This window comes from Magnolia sinica, chromosome 9, assembly GCF_029962835.1.
Source record: "Magnolia sinica isolate HGM2019 chromosome 9, MsV1, whole genome shotgun sequence".
Classification (NCBI taxonomy): Eukaryota; Viridiplantae; Streptophyta; class Magnoliopsida; order Magnoliales; family Magnoliaceae; genus Magnolia; species Magnolia sinica.
The window spans coordinates 11,883,149-11,904,173 of NC_080581.1; the positions used below are offsets into that span (position 1 = coordinate 11,883,149).

Here is a 21,025-nt window from a genome sequence, read left to right on the forward strand (position 1 = left end):
TTCATTTATTGAACTTCATAACTATGCAACTGATTGTGGACGTAACAATCTAACATAATCTTTCATTTCCATCTCATCATTGTAGTTTGAAGATGTTGCTGAAAACCAAAGCCAATGCATTTCTTTCAAATGACTATTATGAATCTGACATAGCCTGGATGGAGTTGGTGAGTATATCTATACTTTTTAGTTTTTACTAAGTTGGTCAGTTTATTTATCAATAAAAAGTTTGCTAGTTTATCTGCATTCACTATTTTTTCACCAATTACCAAATGTGATGTGGTAGTTATTACTTTCCGCAATCAACTAATTTCAGTATCCTTCATTGATTGTCATCTCTTTATTATTGGGTGTTCTATCATCAAGTTTCCAGAAGATGTGCATATTTTTTGAAGGATGTTGAAGTAATATTAAAAAGCCCAAAGGACAAAAAGCCAAACAGCCAAAACAAAAAAGAAGAAAGCAAAAACATAAGAAATAGAAAACCCTAATGAAACTATACAATTCGAGACGAAGCCCGTAACAGGGTTACACAACTAAGAGAACCAACATGGCACAGTGCAAAACACCAAAAGCTAGTCGAGTTGATAAGAGATCACTGAAAAGTCATCTGGAGTAAGGGCAGTCAACCACTCTTTGACGTTATGAAGGGCAAGCCTCGAGACTCTAGTAGCAGATGAGGCAGTGTCGTGAAAGCATCGATTGTTCCTTTCCATCCAAATTTCCCACAGAGTTGCCAGCCATGCTGACCTCCAAGCTCTGACAAGGCATCTATCAGGGCAAGAGAGATGCCAGATAAAGAGAAAAGAAGATATTGAAGCTGGCATTGTCCAGCACACTTTAAACTTGGCAAGGATCGTGGACCACACTTTGTGAGCAAAGGTGCAATGGAGGAAGAGGTGGCTGATGGTTTCCTCCGCCTCCATGCAAAGGATATGGATATTGGGGATAGTATTTTTTATTTTATTTTTGAAAGATGAGAACTTTATTAATCAAAAGGAAAAGACACAGAGAACAAAAACTAAAGGTAAGAAAAGAGAACAGAAAGAAAAAAAGAAAGAAGCAAAAATACAACCAACCAGCCCCATAGCTGGCTAAAACCCAAGAAAGAAATCATGGAGCTCAATCCCTAAACAAAACTAACACCCTAGAGAAAACCCACGCTGCGGAAGAGCTTAGATTCCGGAAGCTTCGACTGTTCCTTTCGGCCCACATAGCCCAAAGAGTAGCCAACATAATGAGTTGCCATTTTCTTTTTCCTAGAGCTCATCCCAGATCAGCATGCCATGTGCAAAGAAGATGATCCACTGAGTTAGGCATAACCCCCATGATACTCCAGCTAGGCGAAGCAATCTTGACCAAATATCTGAGGAAAAAGAGAAATGGATGAACCATGATTTACAGTTTCCTCAGCATTAAGGAAAAAAAGACATGCTTTAGGGATGGATAATCCTCTTCTTCTCAAATTATCAATTGTTTAGATTCCATTCCGCCCCACTAGCCACCCGAACGCCGCTACCTTAGGGGGGAATCCATACGACCACAAAGAACCCATGTGGCAACAAGCTGAGTAATTAACTAGGGCTGACATTGAAATCCACCATTGAAAGTTGTTTCCTTCACTAGGCCCGAGAAGTTTTTAATGGCATGTGTTCAGTTCCCACTGTTTCTTGTGGTGTGGTCCACTTAAGCTTTGGATCTGCCTCATTTTTGGGCTCATGCTCTAAATTCAACTGGCATAACGGATGGACGGTGTGGATAAGCCACATACATCATGGTGGGCTGCACATTTATTTCGCAGTGTCCTCGATTTTAGCGTTCAAAAAGTAGGTTGTCACTGTCTGCATTGGGAACGATGCAGTAATTACTTAAGTAAGGGCGTGTTTAGATGGCTGAATTCCACTGTAATGTGGTGTAATGTTATGTAAATGTGTAATGATTATCACTACCACAATAGTCCAAAGTAAAGCCGTTTGTAATACCAACACCACTGTGGCAGCTTCAATTTTTTGATATGCATGTAATGTACTTATGTGATTAGATACATGTGGATATAACTTGCCTAATATGTGTTATGTCCACATCGTCCATCCATTTTGCAATATCATTTTAGGGCATAACCCAAATATCAGCTTCATCCAACACTTCTGTGGGCCGCATGAAGTTTTTAATGGCAGGCGTTCGATTGGTGTGGTCAATTTCCATTTCGGATGTGCCTCATTTTTTGTCTCTTTCTGTAAAATGATCTCGCAAGATAAATGGACGGTGTGGATATAACACATACATTATGGTGGGGCCCGCGAAACTATGCCACATCTACGCATCTCCATCCATCCAAGTTGGTGGTAATTCTGACGGATTACTATGATTTGACAGCTTGGTTTATCCAATCAGCTACAAGGGGTAATGATGATGAGTTTTACACACATTACGGTGGAACTCCACCATCCAAACATGCCCTAAATAATTATTACCCATTTACAAGGTGTTTACTGAGGGCATGGAAAATCAGACAGGCCCTTGGAGGATTTTGTTGGGACAACAAGGAAGACTTTGAGTGGGGTGGATGGGTTTCTTCAATATGGGGAGGGAGGGGTGATTGGCTTTTTGTTTTTTTTTCCCTTTGGGAGTTATATGTTTCCTGTGTAGTTCTTTTCTTTGTTAAATACAGTGCAGTTACTGATAAAAAAAGAAATGGAGGTATTAAAATCATTTCATGTATTTGTTGGTGATTGCGACTACTTCAACAAAGATATCATAATTATGTAATCATACGTATACATTTTGTAGTGTATGGGGTGGTGATTAGAGGTTACACGTGAAAGTAGGGTAAAAATCACTCCCACTTATGGGAAGTGGGTATGGTAATGCTCGCTAGTCTGTGTAATTTGGAAGGATGAACGGTAAACCACCTTTTCATACGTGGCAGATTCGCTAATTGTTGTGTGTTTGTCTTTCTTTTTTGGTTTAGTCAGAGTTTCTAAAGAATATCCAATATTTATCTAGGAATTGATTAAGTGTTCTATTCAGTGATAACTGATAAGTGAAGAGTTAGAGGGAAAAGATATGAGGCTTGCCATCTCTGGTATCTTCATTGTACTGGGGCTCACATCTTGGGTGATTGGGACATTGATTTGGTTGACCAACATCCGAATGGGTCATGGCCAAAAATCACAGGCGATAATTATTGTAAGCAAGAAAAAGTTACAACTAATGCCAGGAAGACTCAAATTCAAGAGTCTGGTTAAAACTGTGTACTAATGACTAAATCTGTGATATTACTTTGCCATTTGGGTAGAATGGTTTCTTTTCATGTAGGGTATGCTAAGTTTGTATTAACTTTGCTTCTAATGTATGCTTAATCTTGTTGATAATGTGGACCAACTCCTTTCCACTTACACGTGATTCATTGTAGGATTCTAAATTGGACATTACAATTGGCCCATATGAGACATACGAAGACACACTTTTTGGGTACAAGGTAGTACTTGCTTCAAATTAGTCCATTAATTTACCTGTTGATTCTGACTGTGTGACCCATCTTCAATGTAGTCCGATGGTTATGTTTTTGTGGTCCATTTTCTGTTTATGTAGCAATGCGATTCAAAGGCACCCATCTTAACAATGTACTAGGTTGCCAGTGCTTTGTGTTATATTTTAGTTTAGAATTTCTTGCTTTCGTAATCTTATTCTGGTGTGGTTCTTGAGAAAGGATTTCAGGTTTTGGTTATTTTGATTTCATTGCTTTTGCTTATCAGGTTGTTGGCACACCAATATTGAACTAACTTGTGAATGGTCAAGACCCTCCAAATAACTTTTTCTTTAAACAAATGATAAAAGCAATACATTAATTTTGATCCCAATGAAAGGATATAGGTTTGTAGCAACTCAAAACTTAAGTATTTGCATCTGGATAAGGGATGTATGTTGTGTATCATCAAATTGCCCTTGGAAAGAACCAGCTAAATGCTAAACACTGGAACTTGTAAAGTGTCTACTACTATGGAAGGTTTTTAGATCTCCAAAATTCTCATATGTGTTACTACAGAAACCAGCCGTGTAGAAAATCACTTGATTCCAAGGTCAGCGATCAGCAAATGTCCCAGAGTCAAATCATATGCTACGCATATCTCTCAAGAGACCCCTTTCATGCAAATATCACCACCTTTTAATTGATTAAAAAAGGTTTATTGTTAGGATTATCACTTGTATAACACTCCTAATAGAATGCATGCTGAATGTAACCATTGTACCATAGATGAGTTTGGCCTATCAAAATCAATTACTTTTGCAATCTAATAGAATGTAAAGTCATTCTTCTTAGCAGTGTTTTAAATATCGACGATATCGGCTGATATATCCCACGATATTTCTTGTATCCCACCTGTGCGATATGAAATGCACAAGTATTAGGATATATCCCACATGTTCGATCCAGTGAGCATTTTTTATTTTCAATCCTTTTTTTTTTCCTTCTATAAATCATGTTAAATCAGTTTCAAATTGTTACAAATCCATGATTTTTCATATTTTGCATGAAAATTCATCAATTGGGAGCTGTGATTTTGAGATTTGGAGAAGTACCGAGTTGCAGAAAATTGAAAAAATTAAAAATTTCCCAATTTCTCATAAATCGGTTGCAATCTTTGTGTCCAAACATAAAATCAAACATGTATGTAATCTGATTTAGTGATCCTTCTTTTGCTTTTGAATGTATTGCTTGTGTTTCCACACGTCTTCGTACATTTATAAATTATATGAATAAACTTTGAATATATTTGCATCAATTCAGTTAGACAACGCATAGACTAGGACCCCATATAAAGAAAACCTATTATGTGCACTTGTTTTTTGTAATGTTTTGATTTGTAAGTGTGTATTGATGTCTTTTTTAACAATCACTGAAATTTCATTGACAAATTCGACCAATTTCCAATGTTTCCCCATGTTTCCAACATCAGCGATACATTACGCGATACAACCAATATATCCCATGCGATAACCGATACGTATCCATGTCCCAAGGGTGTGATATGTTCACAACTCCAAGTGTAGGGTTGCGATGTAGTAATAATCTCGGTGACACCGAGGTCGAATCCACAAGGACTAATCTCATGAGTATTCTGAAAACAACTAGAAGTAGAACTAGAAAAAGATGTGAATCTAAATCTGAAATAAAAGGAAGTTATTGTGAGAGAATTAATTAGAAACTTAAGAAATTCAAAGGTGGGAACTAGGGTTTCTAAGGATCCACTTGTAGCAATCAGGGTGATTCCTTACTTGATTCAAGTAACACAATTGGAATTGGAGTCCTATCCTATTCAATTGGAAAAGAGAGATAATCAAATCTCTGAACATCTCATGAATCTAGTCTCAACGAATGAGAGTTGTGAGATTTGGAAGTGATTCCATCACCTAACCATGCCCAGGAGACAATAATAAACAATAGGATATACCAATCTCACAACCAAACATAAGAGAATTGCGAAGATTAGGAAGGATTCCATCACTCAACCATGCCCATGAGATGATGGTGAACAACAGGATTTCCTAACTTCTCAATCTCAAAATAGGAAAAGAAGATACTCAAAGCTATTGCAGATCTATTGTAATTTAAGTCACAACAAACCATTAAAAACTAAAAGTATTCCTTAAATAAGAACTGGAATCCATGAGGTTCAATAAAACATGAATCAAAGCAAAGAAAACATCCCAATCACGCTACAAGCTTCACCTCTTAGCCCTAGCTATGAGGTTTAGCCAACCATAGACATGATTGGATCTAAAACCCTAGAAGAAAACATGTAAAACTAAGGAGAAAGAGAAGAAAAATGCTTGGCGACGGCTCTCCACCCTTGTGGTTTGCTCCTCCAAACCCTAGATGATGCCTAGGGATGCCCTGGGGACTCCTATTTATAGTTATGCAACACCTCCTTTCGCACCAACTTGGAAAAATCTAGAAACCGCCTCAAATTTACGTAGTTTCGATTCTATCGAAGTGTCTTCGATATGTCCTTCGATTCTATCGAACAGTCTTCGATTGAATCGAAGATCGGTCAAGAACTGTCCAGTGAGTTTGGCCTGAAATCCTGAAATTCTCAAATCTATCGAAGTGTCTTCGCTCTATTATTCGATACTATCTAACAGTCTTCGATAGAATCGAAGTCTATTCTGGCAGTTTTTTCAGAATTAAACGTTTCTGGTCCCGGAATCTGTTTTCAGGATAATTTTCAGGATTCCTTTTCTTCACTTCAAGTCTTCGATTCTCTTCCTTCATCACTTGGTTTCCTTGGATCTTTGGCATGTGAATTCTTCAATCTTGGTCTCCTAAGATCCATTCCTTGTCTTGGTGATCTTTGAGCATCAAATTCATGCTTTTAACACATTTTCCAATCCAAGCTCTTAAATTCACCTTATAACACAAACATAAGTAAAATAGGACATTAAACATTATCATGTTCATAAAACCAAGATATAAATGGGAGACAATATGCAATATTTGACACTCAACATGATACGTAACGCGATATCGATATTTCGAACACTGCTCCTTAGCCATGTGCATGTGTGAAGTGATTTATCTGCATTTTCGACAAAGACTACTACATCTATTGAAATATGCCATAACAAGTAATGCAATTGCAACTTGATCCTGCCACTAAGCTCCATGCCTCCACATTTGACTTGAGAACCGTAAAGCCTATAAAGGGTATTGCCTATTGTTGGGGCTCCCTAACTATAGACCATTTTTATCAATTTTGTCCTTCCCCCTTGTGAGTGTGTGGGTGTGGGTGTGTATGAATGAGATCCAGTCCACCCAAATTTGTCCTTCCAAGTTTATACTGTACACGTGGCATACGTGTGATGATCCCAATCTTTTCATTCATTTTAGGCTTCATGACTGGAACATTGGCCAAAAATCACAATGATCAGACAATCCTAACCATGTAAAAGACATGCAAAGTTCACTTACTGATTTTAGTAATTTTCGTACACTATTTGTAAATGGTTAGGACCATCCCATCACTGCCATCTTTTGGCCTATGAAACCATTCATGGTTGTTCCCTGTGAAGTAATTATTCTGGTCAGCGTACATTCATACCATTTGTGCAGTGTATGAATGAAGATTTTGTCCACCTGGGTGGACTACTGAATCTTGCGTATAGCCTTGCATGACTGCAATTTTTTTGGTGGAAGCTATTAATCTCGTAGTTGAATGATACTTGTTACTGTTTGCTTCTCATATTATATGTCAGCTTATTAACCACAGTAGAGTTTTTTAGGCTACATTTGAGGCATTCATTGGAATCAGAGACGACAAAGCAACCTCTCAAGTGAAACTCTTTGGCGACCATTTGAAGGTATACATAAGAAAATACTGATTGTTTTCATCTACTTTTCATAGTATTATTCCCTCCCCACTCCCCTCTATTTATTTTATAGTGACTTTTAACCAGGTTTTGGAAGAAAATCTTCCATTGGACAATATTTACAAATCAAAAGATGTCGTTGCTGCCCCAATTCGTGTGATTCGGCTTGTTTACAATTCTGGGGTGAGATGTGACTTGCTCTTTTACCATTGTTTTTTTGGCTAATAGTCAACGCACTTTGGTAGTTAAAACAAATTCACATATGAAACTCCAAAAGTGGAAGCGATGCACAAGCTGGTTGTAGGCCTGGTAAAGGAGAATGGTTGGTGTCAAGTGGTTGTAAAACTTTTGCTAAGTAATAATGAGAATTCCTGTTTCGAAAGTGATTGGTGAAAGAGGACTGGTACAATGGTTCTATGATGATGACAATGAAGAAGATGACCAGTGGAAAAAGAAACAGAGTACATTGTGGTAGATACTAGAAAGACCCTATACAGACATCGAGGTTCCTCAGCCAAGGATCAGCGACACAGTCTTCACAAGTTTTAAGGAATAGCTGTTTCTCCAAATCCCACAAAAAGAATACTTGCCAGGAATTATGCACTGGTGTTCAGATTTGCAGTTCTCTTTATCGAGGATCTGTTCGATGGGGAAAATCAAGGATCATAGCCATTTGAGACATTTTCATCATAGCTTCCAGCCATCACATGGGTGGTTAGCTTTTGAATGTTATGGACCTACGGTTCATGAAATAAGTTTAAAAAAATGTAAACATTTAGTGGAAGCAATGATGGATGAAAATTGAGATTTCAGCAACGTCTCATGATTAGCCTTTCTGGTTCCCATCGAGGATTCTCATGAGTATCTCTTGCCGTAGTAGTTACAGTAATCAGATTTAAAAAAACCACCTTATAAGTTTCAAATATCCTAGTAATTTCAACCAAATTCACCCTGTTGTGGAATCGGTCCCGTTAATCGCCAGTTGGTAGTTCAAAAAGAGAAATTTAGCGCCTTCCGTTTGTATTGCAAAGCTGTGAAATCTACACAGGTTTAAATATCATTGTTGATAGATAAATGAAAACTCTGTTGATATGTTTGAATTTTGGAAATTTTGGCTTCTCATAAAAAAGATGAAATGCAGACATGCAAAAGTCTCCTTTCCTTCATCTTTGCTTCTAAAAGAATTTTTTTTAATAGACACGAGCCACATCTTGTTGAGATCTCCAAATATATTATTGGTTTCTCACCGTGAGGAAAGCAATCAGAACTGAAATTGAACTGCTTTCTGGTATTGCACGGAACAGCTATTCAACCATTACTTTAGGGACTCACTCAGACACAACCGTACATAATAAGGTAACTCACTATGTGAATCTACTAGTCCATGAACATCAATATGCAACTTCATTTGTTTTGGCCATGGTGTGCCGTAAAGGCCGTTATGTAAAGGTAATGGTGGCAACCGTCACACGTTACGGGGTCATAAAGGTTGTAATGGCTGTTACAGCTCCCGTTACAGCCCGTTACGCCCCCAGTAAAGGCCCCGTAATTGTCCATTACGGGACCATTAGAAGTTTTTCGGTTTTTGTTTTTTTTTTTAAAAAAAGAGAGACCGTAACAGCCGTTACGGGCTTGGTAACGGTCATTACACCTTGTATCGTAAAGGTAACGATGGTGGCCGTAACGGCCACCATTACTGTTATGGAATACCTTGGTTCTGGCCCATTTGGAACGTACATCAAATGCAGATGGGAGAGTGTGCCCACCACCCCGAATGAAAACTGCATGACAATCGCTCCAACCTGTTATCATCGCATAATTTTGGGTGGATTTTGCAGACAGGAGCTTTATGTGCATCCCAGCATCTGCATTTTGGAGGATTTTGCAGACGGGAGCTTTATGTGCATCCTAGCATCTGCATTTTGGAGGATCCTCCAAACAGATCCACTTCCTAAAATGCATATAGGCTGGGTTACATTTATCTGATTCTCATACTGGAGTACATCTAAACAGGCCCCTATCTGCTGCGTTATCATGTTTTTCATCTTATGGGTTCTGGTGGAATGCAATGTTTCGTGGTGGAGATGAGCACATTAACTACAAAAAGTGAACAGCCATAGGTCTATCAAGGGTCATTTGCCTTTTGTGAGTTTTGTTTATTTTGTTTAAGACCCCTTTCTTGAATGGATGCCTGTGAAACCAAGTGCTTTGTGGCTTTTTATAACTAGATTGCAGGATTCCCTTGTTGTTGGAGGTGTTCAAAGCCCCTCCATGCTCATAGGAGAATCTTTGCCATGGTTATGATTTTATTGTTTTCTCTTTTCTTAATAAAATCATAGTTATTGATAATAAAAAGATGCCACAATTAGTCTATTATTTACTTGGGGAAATTTTTATATCATTTTCTCTTGAGTTTTGTTGCTGAAATGCAGTGGGAAACTTCATCAACTCCATGAAGCTCTAGGTAAAAGAACACGAAACATCAGTATCGTAAATGGTTTGCGCATTTCAATAATGATGTAACCCATCTGGTTGCATTTCTTAGCTATAAAATCAGCATTTGGTTGGTGCCAAACAAACCAGAATTTTCTATACAAGCTCTTTAGCTGGCATTTCATTATGATAAAGAGGTTCATGTTCTTTAAGTAGCAATAGAACGTAAATTTTACTTCTTGAGCATTACTTTCTGGGAATCAAAGTTAACATTTCTGGGTTCTTGTGTCAGGATGTGAAAGGTCCACAAACTGTTGCTTTCAATTTGCCTAACGATGAACGCATAGTAAATCAGCGTGGAACATCGATGGTCCTGCTCAAGAATGTCTCAGAGGCCAAGTATTTTTATTTTTAAAAAAATCTATTGCTGATCAATCATTTACAACCTCCCTCACCATCACATCCTTTTCTTCTTCTTTTTTCCTGATGTTATCTGTCAGTATTTGGTTAATGAAATTCTGATTACTGTGATATCTTTCCAATCAGGTTCAAAATTATTCTTCAACCCATAGCTGATTCATGCATTAAAGAGGAACAAAAGAAACTAGTTGATTTCGAGTCTTTCTTTACCCATACAATTTGCCATGAATGTTGCCATGGTATTGGACCTCACACCATCAAGCTTCCAAGTGGTCGACAGTCAACAGTGCGATTGGTATGGTTCCATTTTCTTTTTCTGTTCTTCCTTTTGACTTGAGTACATCAGAACTTGTTTGAAATATATTTTGATAGCACCACTGCCTTTTCTCATGTAGCACTTCAACTTGCTTACAAAATCAATCGTTTTCGTACAGATTTAATTTCCCGTAATCTTTATAGCTCATGTTTTAAATTGTTTTACTGGATGACATTGTAAGATATCTCAAATATGCTAAAGGGTGCATTCACATTTATTGGAGGGAACAAAATTTTGATAGAGTCCCAAACTAGAAGTGGTATCCAAATGTTTACGAGGCAGTCAAGTGTAACGCCCTGAAAATCGAGGGTCGAGCAGAAGCTCAACTCCCGAGTTCCAACGCATCACTTATGCAACATAGAAATTGATGATTAAATGTTGTCCGTATTAGTGCATTAAACATGAGTGGGATTATACCAAATCAGCATATCATACTCCAGAGACAGTTAAATTACGCAAGCGGAAGACTGTGATAAGTATATAAAGCATATAAGTGTTTGTGAGTCCCCAGAGTATGAACATGATACCAGGTTAAATAATTACATGTTTGGTTCTAAAATATACAAAATGATAAAGTGTATGTAATCTAATCCATATCCCTGTAGCCCCGGTGACGCAACTCCAGGTCTACATAGACCCGCCAGAGAGTTACAGATACGAGAACTCCTCCTCGTCATAGGAAGTCAGGCTCCACCTCGTAAGCCTTGACATCACATGAAACTATAACAGAGTCTGGTTAGTGTTTTAAAAAACCATCCCAAAGTGGGAGTGAGTGATCAACTCAGTGGAGCTATAAGGCAAAGGTTAACATGTTATCAATTCAGTCAAGCAGTAATGATAAAGCAATACAACAAGCATTCCTAAGTAATCTGGTTAATGCAAGGATGATATGTATTAATGATGTATGCCCTCGCCTGCACTCCCTTTGCGAGATCATTTCACGATCACGGCATGCAACACTCCCGCTGTGCTCAACTCCAACGCCAAAGGCACATGCAATGCGGTGCATGTGCATGATTAGCCAAGTTCTTAATTAGGCCTATTCATACAGCAGATTCGGGAAGCTAAGGTACCTCCCTTTATATCATATACCCAAACAATGATCCATTTAGAGTCGTCAATCCTAGTTAATCACATATGATAGGCAGTTCCAGGTTACTACGGAGAGGCTCGTCACCTCAGCGCAGGCCTAGTTTACACTTGAGGTCACTACGGAAAGGCTCGTCACCCGATCGTAGTCCTAGTGTATACTCGAGGTCACTACGAGAAGCTCGTCACCTGATCGTAGGCCGACAGCTCGAATACAATGTCCCATACTACCATATTTGGCTCACGAGTTTGGTTTGCTCACTGGACACTACGGGGAGGCTTGTCACCCCAGCGTAGGCCGATAGCTCGACCACGGTGTCCCATACCACCATGCCCGGCTCATGAGTCTTAGAGGATCGTGGTACCAAGGTTAAACGGGTTTTGCTCTAGTAAGTGGTACCTTAGATTCAAGCAGTAGCGCCCATACATGGTGAACATACAATGGGCCAATCGAGTTACTTGACAAGCTCGACTGGTAAGAGCGTACGTCGAATTAATCGACATGGATCGTATACACACTCATCATGGCCTAACCACTGTCAATAATCAGCGTATGACTCGGATTCCTCGAACATGTCTTGTGTGGTGAAACGACCCCGACCACTAACTCGAGAATCATTACCGATTGCCTGGACTATGCAGTAGTCCCAATTATACTCAAACAAAACAGGCATTCATCTTCGATAGTCAAACAGCATGTGACAAACGATTCAGATATAAATCACATTTGAGCATTTTAATAAACACATAATACACATGTTGTCCCACATAAGTATTTCATCCATAAAGCACATAGTAGTAAGCTAGGTTATATGAAGGAAACTGTAACTATAGATAAGGGAATTGAGAATCATATCTCAACACCCTAATTAAATGCATTTCAACAAGTATTTTCTCATTCAGGCATTTTATCAAACACTTAGACTACACATATAATCATACGTGTAATAAATTAGTTATAGCATATATTGTAGCAAATCCTTTCACAAGGAGTTGCCACAAGCACAACAATCATGCATTCTCAATCAAACAATCATAGCAAGAATAAATCATAATTCCATATTCATTCAAACATTTCAACAAACACATAAAATACATTATATTCAACATAGTTCACACACACACACACACACACACACACACACACACACACATATATGTAATATATGGAAAACACCGTATCTAAGCACATGTGACAGCAATCAAGTCAGTCATAAATCATTAACTGGCATTGAAAGCCTTGAAAACCATAACCTAAACATTTATAGTCCACACCTTCCGTCGGTAAACTCGTATCGAACTCAGTTCGAACACTACGCCTTTGTCTACGGCACAACGGCTACCTGAATCACGAAATAGGTTAGCTATTTCGTCGCTTCTTCTATTTGGATACCTAAAGCAGATTAGGGTTAGGGTTTCTTACCCAACAACGGAATCGAAATCGCCGGTATAGCGATGCAGGCAGGCTGATTCGACACGTGGAGCGGTGGGAATGAATCCCAGCAACTCACTCTCACTCTCTCTCTCTTCTCCTCACTCCTCTTTTTCTCTTCTCTCTCTTAGGGTTTGGAATTCGTATGGAATGAGAGAGGGGTGGGTTAAGGCCCTTATATAGGCCCAGAACTGATGTCAATGGCCCCAGGGCCATGGTATACTTAGGTTATAGCCAAGGAGTGGCTGTTTCGGGCCAACGGAGCTCATCTGGAGGCCCATTTCTTGCATACGGTCCGGAGAAGGTTCCTTGACAATGGATCTATGTCAGGTTAAGATTTCGGTCCGATCGGATTTACAGATCGACCACGGAGGACCTATTTCAGTTCAATGGTCATCGCCACTCGAACAGGGTCACAAGTACACTGACATGTGTTGAAAATTTTCCCTGATCCAAGGGTGTAGTTGGGTCAGAATCTGACGGTCTGAAACCTTAGATTTGGCCTGCAAGTTAACGGCCCAATTCACTTAAGTTTGAGTCTATTTTCTGAAGATATTCGTGTTTCTCACACTTCGCTCCGGGCTCAAGTTATGCATTTCTGGATACTATTTGGACTTGATTTTCGAGATGGTTGTCAAGCCTAGTAAGGCGGTTATAACCGTATAGCTTCATGGTATTCGGACTTTCGACGCGTGGTCCAAGTCCGATACGGAGTTTCAAGATGCTCCCGAGAGCAACTGGGTTTTAAGATTGATCCTAGGTTTTTAAGTAACGTAACGCTAGCGATTCTGCTGGTTTTGGGTCTTGCAGCTCGTATAGAAAGCGGTCCAAGCTAATTCGCCGATTAATTTAGTTTAGTACTTAATTAATTTTCGTCTAGTTTCCTAAAGGATTTGGTCCTTAGTGATTTCTGCCTGAGGTGGTACTCAGGTCTTTGTACGGATTTTTCCGAGACGTTACATCAAGGCATATATAGGTTATGGGAATTCTCTTGTACAGGGGGAGTCCTTTAGTTTAGAATGCCTTTCAATCTTGGAACATTCTTGGGTTTCATATGAACTTCCAAAAATATTATCAATGCTAAAATCAAGGCCAGTTGAGCTTCTCTATCTTTCATTGGATACATTATTCCGTATCAAGTTGAGGTAAGATGTTTGTATTGCATATAGACAAGCTTGTATATATAGTATTTATGTATGTATCAGTGTGTACGTGCATCACTTTGGTAAGCCAGTATCCAACACCACATTATAACATCTGTTACAACATGCTACTGTGTTATGCTGAAAAAAGCCTGTTCTGATCTGCTGTTCTTTTGTCAATAACCACTGTTATATAATGGAATAGTGGCCATTATTTACACAACTTGTTTTTCCTTACACACACACACAATGGCATTATGTTACGTACAGATGTAGTATAATGTTGATTTTTTGGTAAATTTGCATCATTTTCTGTGGGTTGGAGATTTTCATCTTTTCCAATTTTCCAATTTTCCATTTCATAATGGTAATGCCAATTGTTTTCTAAACCTTGATGTAACCAATGACCTTATTAGCCATGCCAACTGTCACTTAAAGCTACTGTATGTAATTAGTTCTGAGATTATTCACCCAGTCAAAAAGAAACATGACTAATATAACTTCGCATTATTCCCTGCTTGCCCACCAATGTGAGTGCGCATGTGGGGGCACACGTCTCCTGAGCTTGTGCTTGTCGTGACACTTAAGGATTGCTGGATTCTATGGGTGTAAGTGGGTGTCCAGAAAGTGATCACATTTGTCTGGTGCTTTTTTTCTTTTTCTTCTTTGACACAGCTCTCTATTCGTTGTTTAGGGACAAGGTTGCACCATAATCTTTTTTCTTTTAATAATCTAAGCCACTCTATTTCGCTATGTATTTTGTTCATTTTTGTTTTCCACCTATCCCTTCAAGATAGACTCATTTAAAGAATGTAAAGCAACAAAATGATGAAAACCATCATTTGTTGGGGACACAGCAACAGTTGCTACTTTTTTACTTTTTTTTCAGTGTGGGAATTGCTTTTTCTTTTTTCTTTTTAATTAAGAGAGTTACATCTGCGACTTGTTCAATCAGTTTGGATCTATCACTTTCATGGGCTAACTTTGATGATCTCTCATGGTTAATGCACTAGTCTGATGTACCGACAAACATGAAGTAGTCCTTATTTGCAATAAATATTTTGATCTGACAAGCTTTTCTTTATTTGAATGATCAAGGAACTTCAAGAACTCCACTCTTCTTTAGAAGAAGCAAAAGCAGATATAGTTGGCCTTTGGGCACTTAAATTTCTCATCCACCAGGTCCGTAACTTGTCATCCTATTGAAGACTTTTACTTTTGATTGTTTTCCACTTGCATTGCAATGTCCTGCACAAATTATGTTCCAGATCATTTTTTTAGAGATGACATTTTATTAAAAAATTCGCTAAAAGGTGAGAAAAGAATACAAGAGAACAAAAGGAAAAAAACCAGACATCTGACAGAGACACCCTAATCTGATTTGACAAGGGCAGCCCAATTCCCCAACATAAACTCAATTCTAGCGATTACCTCAGTTGCCTCAATGCAGTGGTTGTCAAAACACTGTTGGTTCCTAGCCCCCCAAATAGACCACAAATTATGTTCCAGATCATGAAAACCACAATATTTGAATGATTAAAGTGCATGTGATAATGTCAAACAGTTTTTAACATTTTTCTGACATTTGTGCTTCGTTCTATTCAATTTAAATCTGAGAAGCATCGATGGCCCATTACACTTTTCTTCTGTTACTTTAGACTCACCAAATGCTGCTACATGGATCTATCAGAACCATCGGTGGCTCATTACACTCTTCTTCTGTTACTTTTGACTCACCAAATACTGCTACATGGATCTATCAGAACCAAGGTGTAAAGTGTCATCCGAAACTGGTATCACCCGATATCTACTGGTATTGTCAACGAACAATATGGCTGTATCACCCTGAAACAGCCTAATACAAGGCGATATGGGGCCATATTGGTGGTGAATGATAAAATACCCCATACGCCAATTTGAAACCTTGATCAGAACTTGATATCCCAGTTTCAGATATACTAGCATTCTTAGTCCAATTCTTGATGAAGCAAGTATTTGACAATTACTATTTCATCATAAATTCATAAGATATATACTTTATGAGAATTTTAACCCAATTGTTAAACTTAAAAAACCAAACATGAATTGACTCATGCCTTACGAAACACAGAATTAAACGATTTTAGAATTTATTAAATATTTTGGCATTTCAACTTTTTGATAATTAACTAATATCTTGCGAAGGAATTTATAATTGTATGAAAATTTATAATACTGTTTACTTTAGAACATTTTCTACCGAATTCATTTAAATTATAATAAATTTCCTTTTGTGTGCATGGCAAGCTGGGGTTAGGCAGACCCCAATCACATATGTGATTGATACAAATTATATTCAGAGAGCTTTGCACTATATTGCTCCATTTAAAATACTAAACCATGTAGAAGTGCAGCCATCCAGTCATTTCAACCTTCCATTTTTGTTCCTTCATTGCCTAGAAATTCCTCTTCACGGCTACTGTCTCAAAAGGGTATTGTCGTTGAAATGCGGCAATAATCACATAAAATTCCATAGATGTTAGCTTCACAGTTTTATACAAAACATAATCATTCACCTCCCATACAAATGTTTGAAGGTTAGGTTTTTGTGCTTTCTCAATGCCAAATTTGAGCTTCAGCCAGCTATATTTCTTCTAGGATAATACCGCCAACTCCAGTGCTGCCAACCCTTGTAATTCTTTTTTAGCCTCATCAGTGTTATGTTTGTTCCACCCAGTGTGACAATTATCGCCGAGATTTTGAAAATCAGATTACATCTCTAAAATACACCAAATAATATTTTTCACGATTTTCAAACATCATCTGATTTTAAAATATCATGTTTTAAATTTATTAATTAATATAGAATAATTTTTTTATCGTTGGTGAGATTTTCCTGATGATATCCGAAGAAAAACCTCAAAATTTGAAAATCTTCTGAGAAATTTCTGGACAGAGAAATTTCTGAGAATGAGATTTGTCACTATGGCTCCACCCATGAGCAGCATTCCCAAACGACTTCGACGACTTTGTTGGTACTTCTATGAGCTTTGATTGGCACGACACTATCATATTAGTACCTTAGATTTCTTATCTCCCCCTCTTCTATGCTTTATGCAAATAGAGTTACCCAAGTCGGTGAACTTCAAAAAATCCATAATGTTATTGGGAAAGTTGAAGTTCTTTCCAATATATCTCGTGGGAACACCCAAACATGCCTTCAGCTGTCCGAGTTATGAATTACTTATGACTGATGGGGTAGATTTTTTCACTGATTTTCTCAGGAATTGATGCCAAAAAGCTTATTGAAGTCTATGTATGTTTCTTTCCTTGCGGGTTGCTTCCGGTCAATAGGTTTTGGGTTAGAAGAAGCCCATGGGTAGCTGTTCTATCCTACCTTTTTGGTTTGCATTTATGCTTTACTAATAATGCCAATACTACATTTTCTGACAAATTATATTTGCTCACTGTGAGCAGAAAAGGGCAAGCACTGCAATTTAACTGGTTATATGAAAAAGGAGCCTTTATTTTGCACTCAGATGGGACATTTTCCGTCGATTTTGCAAAGGTATTATGTACTCCTACATGGTATTTCATGATGCTCGATCAAGAGAACATTTTTTGTTCAACTCAGCAATCAGACCGGCGTGACCCAGTAAGTTGGTAACCTAAGTCATTCACCCAATTTGCCATGTCTCAACACTTCCCCTGATCCCTAGCCTTTTCATGTAATTGGACAAATTAAACCAATGGTCCACATCTAATTGGACTAGGTGATGGTTAGGATCATTTGATAGGGGAGATTTTGGGTTCTCCCATCTGTCAATGGGACCCACCATATGAATGATTTGGATCACCAGAAGGTTTGCCCCAAATGTATTTTTCTTGGGCTGGAAAAATAATAATAATAATTGAGCATTCTATATTTTCTCATACTCCCTTTTTTTACATGTTTTTTTTTTTTTTTTTTTCATTTAATGAAAATTTTGTCAAGTTCTAAAATTGATTTACCATTTAAAGGTTGAAGGAGCTGTTGAAGGCCTAAGCAGGGAAATACTGACAATACAAGCAAAAGGTGACAAGGCTGCAGCAAAGTCACTTCTTCAAGAGTATGGGAAAATGACGCAACCGCTGCGTAATGCAATGGAGAAACTGGAAAAGATTCAGGTACGAGTCTCACTCTCCTTTAGATAGTTGTAAGTTGTAACTCTTGCTTGATACAGTAATCCACAAGGTTTGCTTATCTCACCCATGTGGATCTCAGACTGTGCACGAGATCCAAGCAATACCTTAGGTGGGCTTCACTCTGTAGATGCCCTGATCCAAAATTAACCTGACCCACTCATCACGTGGGTTATGATTTTTGAAACATGGATGGCTATGAATAGCTAGGGAAAGTATCTTTTGGCTATCTCTTTCTCTGATGCACAGAGGCCCAACTAATGACTGGACTTGCCATGTTTCTGCCCAAGGGTATGTACACAGTGGGCCAACTTAAGGTACAGTTTGGGTGTTCTACACATGTGCCATATTGGCACATGTAGCAGCTTGCAGAAAGGGGCAGGGATCTACAACCCTGTAGAATTTGCAAAATCCTCTAAAAGCACTTCAGCGTTGTGTGAATGGATCAAATTAAAATCTTATTCACCCACTTTGGTTAACATAAAAAGAATTACAGAAGTGCGAAAATACCATCAGTTGTAACTCGTAAATGAGTACGAGGAAATAAAAGGCCCAAATTTTGGAATAAGAACTTTTCACTTACAGGCAAAGGCACCACTATTTTGTGGTTAGTGGTGCCTTGCCATCTTTCTCTAACCACCATTTGTGTATGACATCTGTACCATGAAAACGGTAGGCCTCACTATCCAGAGCACCATTCTCGAAAATCAGGCTGATCCTCTCACTAGGTGGGCCACATGTATATGTTGAGCCAGATCATTGTTTGTCCATTGATACAAATGCTATGGCCCATCTGATGAGCAGACTAGCCTAATTTTTGTGCCAGGTGATCTTCGTGTAGGGACTCAAGTTTTCATGGTACAGGTATCCTACACAAGTGCCATTGCCTTTAGGTGCTTAGTTCTCTTTTGGAATCCTTTCTCCAGATTTGAAATTTTCTGAATTATTTTTCTGGGTGTGTTTGGTTGCTCCAAATATCATGAAATTTCATTATGTTTCATGATCAGTCAGTCTAATTTGGTGCAACCAAACGCACCAGTATGTGTGAGGATTCAATATCACCGAGATTTGAAAATATCGCAGAAAAATATACTAACTGATATTATCACGCAATTTTCAATAATGTCAGCAGTTTTAAAATATTGCATCTGTATCGCAATTTTAACTCAAAAAATAGTAAAAACCTAAGGAATTCGTTATATAAATATTATATTTAAACTTAAATTTATCTATTATACAGCAATATTTTAAATATTTCTGTTTTTGGTGAGATTTCCTGATAATAACCGGAGAAAACCCACAAAATTTGAATACTCAGGAAGAAATTGCCAAGAACGAGATTTGTCACTGTGATGGGAAATAGCATCACTGGGTCAAATAATAAAAGGAAAAATATGAAATACGAAATAGTACAAGAGAACATAACTGCTCCTGAAGTTGGGCATTGACACTTGATGAATGGCCAACTTGTTCTTAAGGGCACATTGGAAAGTACCTCAGGAGTCGGTGAAAGGTGCAATGCTTTCCACCACAACGATATTTGGAGAGTTATCTGATACTCTGGCAGTGTATCCTAACCTCTGATTCATGGAAACCTGTTTGTGGAGAAAGGTTGATTGGATATTTTTCATTTCAACTGTCCAATAAATGTCCGTCAATCTGATAGTTATATAATCAAATAAGTGTAGTTTTTTTTTTCTTCTTCTTCTTCTTCTTCTTTTTTTTTGTGTGTTTATGATACATCTACATAGGGACCCATAATTGGGCCAGTTCAATTTGAATTACTTATATGACACAGATTCTCTGTGGCTGCTAATTATCCATCATACACTGCCAGAGTCAAAATTTTCCTCATAATATATATATATATTTCTTTTAAGTACTCAAGTAATCCTTGAAATGAGCAAAATATTATTTTCCGAGTGCAAAAGTGACAAAAACGATGATTTGCCCATGTGGGTTTTGCTTTTTGTGCCACCTGATCGAAACTAAGTTACCCGCTGACAGATTCAGATCCCAAATTCAATTTGGATTGTGTAGCCAAACACTCCCAATCCATTGGTAAAAGTTCGTGTGAGGACTATAGGGCGAAAGAATTGAGCTTAACTACCTTTTGCATTAATTATCAGCAATGGCATTTATTTGTACATAAGAAGATGAAAGCTGCACTCTTATTTATTCTGTTTAGAGCTGGGCATGGGACAACTCAACTCGTCCGACTCGACCCGAATCGAGCGGGTGAGTCGATCTGAACCGAGTAGACTTCATCCAATCCAAACTCAAACTGAGTGAAGTACTGGTCACCCAGTAACTCGACTCGACCTGAAATCCGACTCGGTACTGACTCGACTCAATCTGAAACCTGACTCATACATTGAAAAAAAAACTTGTGATTTTTCAGATATGAGATGCCATGTAGCTGGAGGCTGCAATTCCGACAGGTGCACCTAGGTTCTGAGCTGTGATTTCAGCCCGCGGATACCCGCCACACCCGACCTGACCCGACTCGGTACCTGTGATCGTCGGACTCGGTCTGGGTTAGTCCAGGCCAGACCTGGACTCGGATTGGGTCAGGCATGCCCGACTCAGTAGCGAGTCGGGTCAGGTCAGGTCAGCCCTAACTCGGTCCAACTCGACTCGATGCCCAGCTCTAATTCCGTT

General features: G+C 38.4%; 1 protein-coding gene across 1 annotated transcript in view; it reads left to right on the forward strand.

The window, feature by feature from the left end:
• Positions 1 to 21,025, forward strand: part of LOC131256903 (nudix hydrolase 3) — a 56,905-nt gene that overhangs the window by 35,572 nt on the left and 308 nt on the right. The window contains exons 11-20 of the mRNA XM_058258002.1: positions 86 to 167; positions 3,416 to 3,481; positions 7,285 to 7,362; positions 7,459 to 7,554; positions 10,097 to 10,203; positions 10,351 to 10,519; positions 15,302 to 15,385; positions 17,467 to 17,561; positions 17,660 to 17,750; positions 18,203 to 18,349. Of these exons, the coding sequence (XP_058113985.1) occupies positions 86 to 167; positions 3,416 to 3,481; positions 7,285 to 7,362; positions 7,459 to 7,554; positions 10,097 to 10,203; positions 10,351 to 10,519; positions 15,302 to 15,385; positions 17,467 to 17,561; positions 17,660 to 17,750; positions 18,203 to 18,349 (1,015 nt within the window). The remainder of the gene's footprint in view (positions 1 to 85; positions 168 to 3,415; positions 3,482 to 7,284; positions 7,363 to 7,458; positions 7,555 to 10,096; positions 10,204 to 10,350; positions 10,520 to 15,301; positions 15,386 to 17,466; positions 17,562 to 17,659; positions 17,751 to 18,202; positions 18,350 to 21,025) is intronic.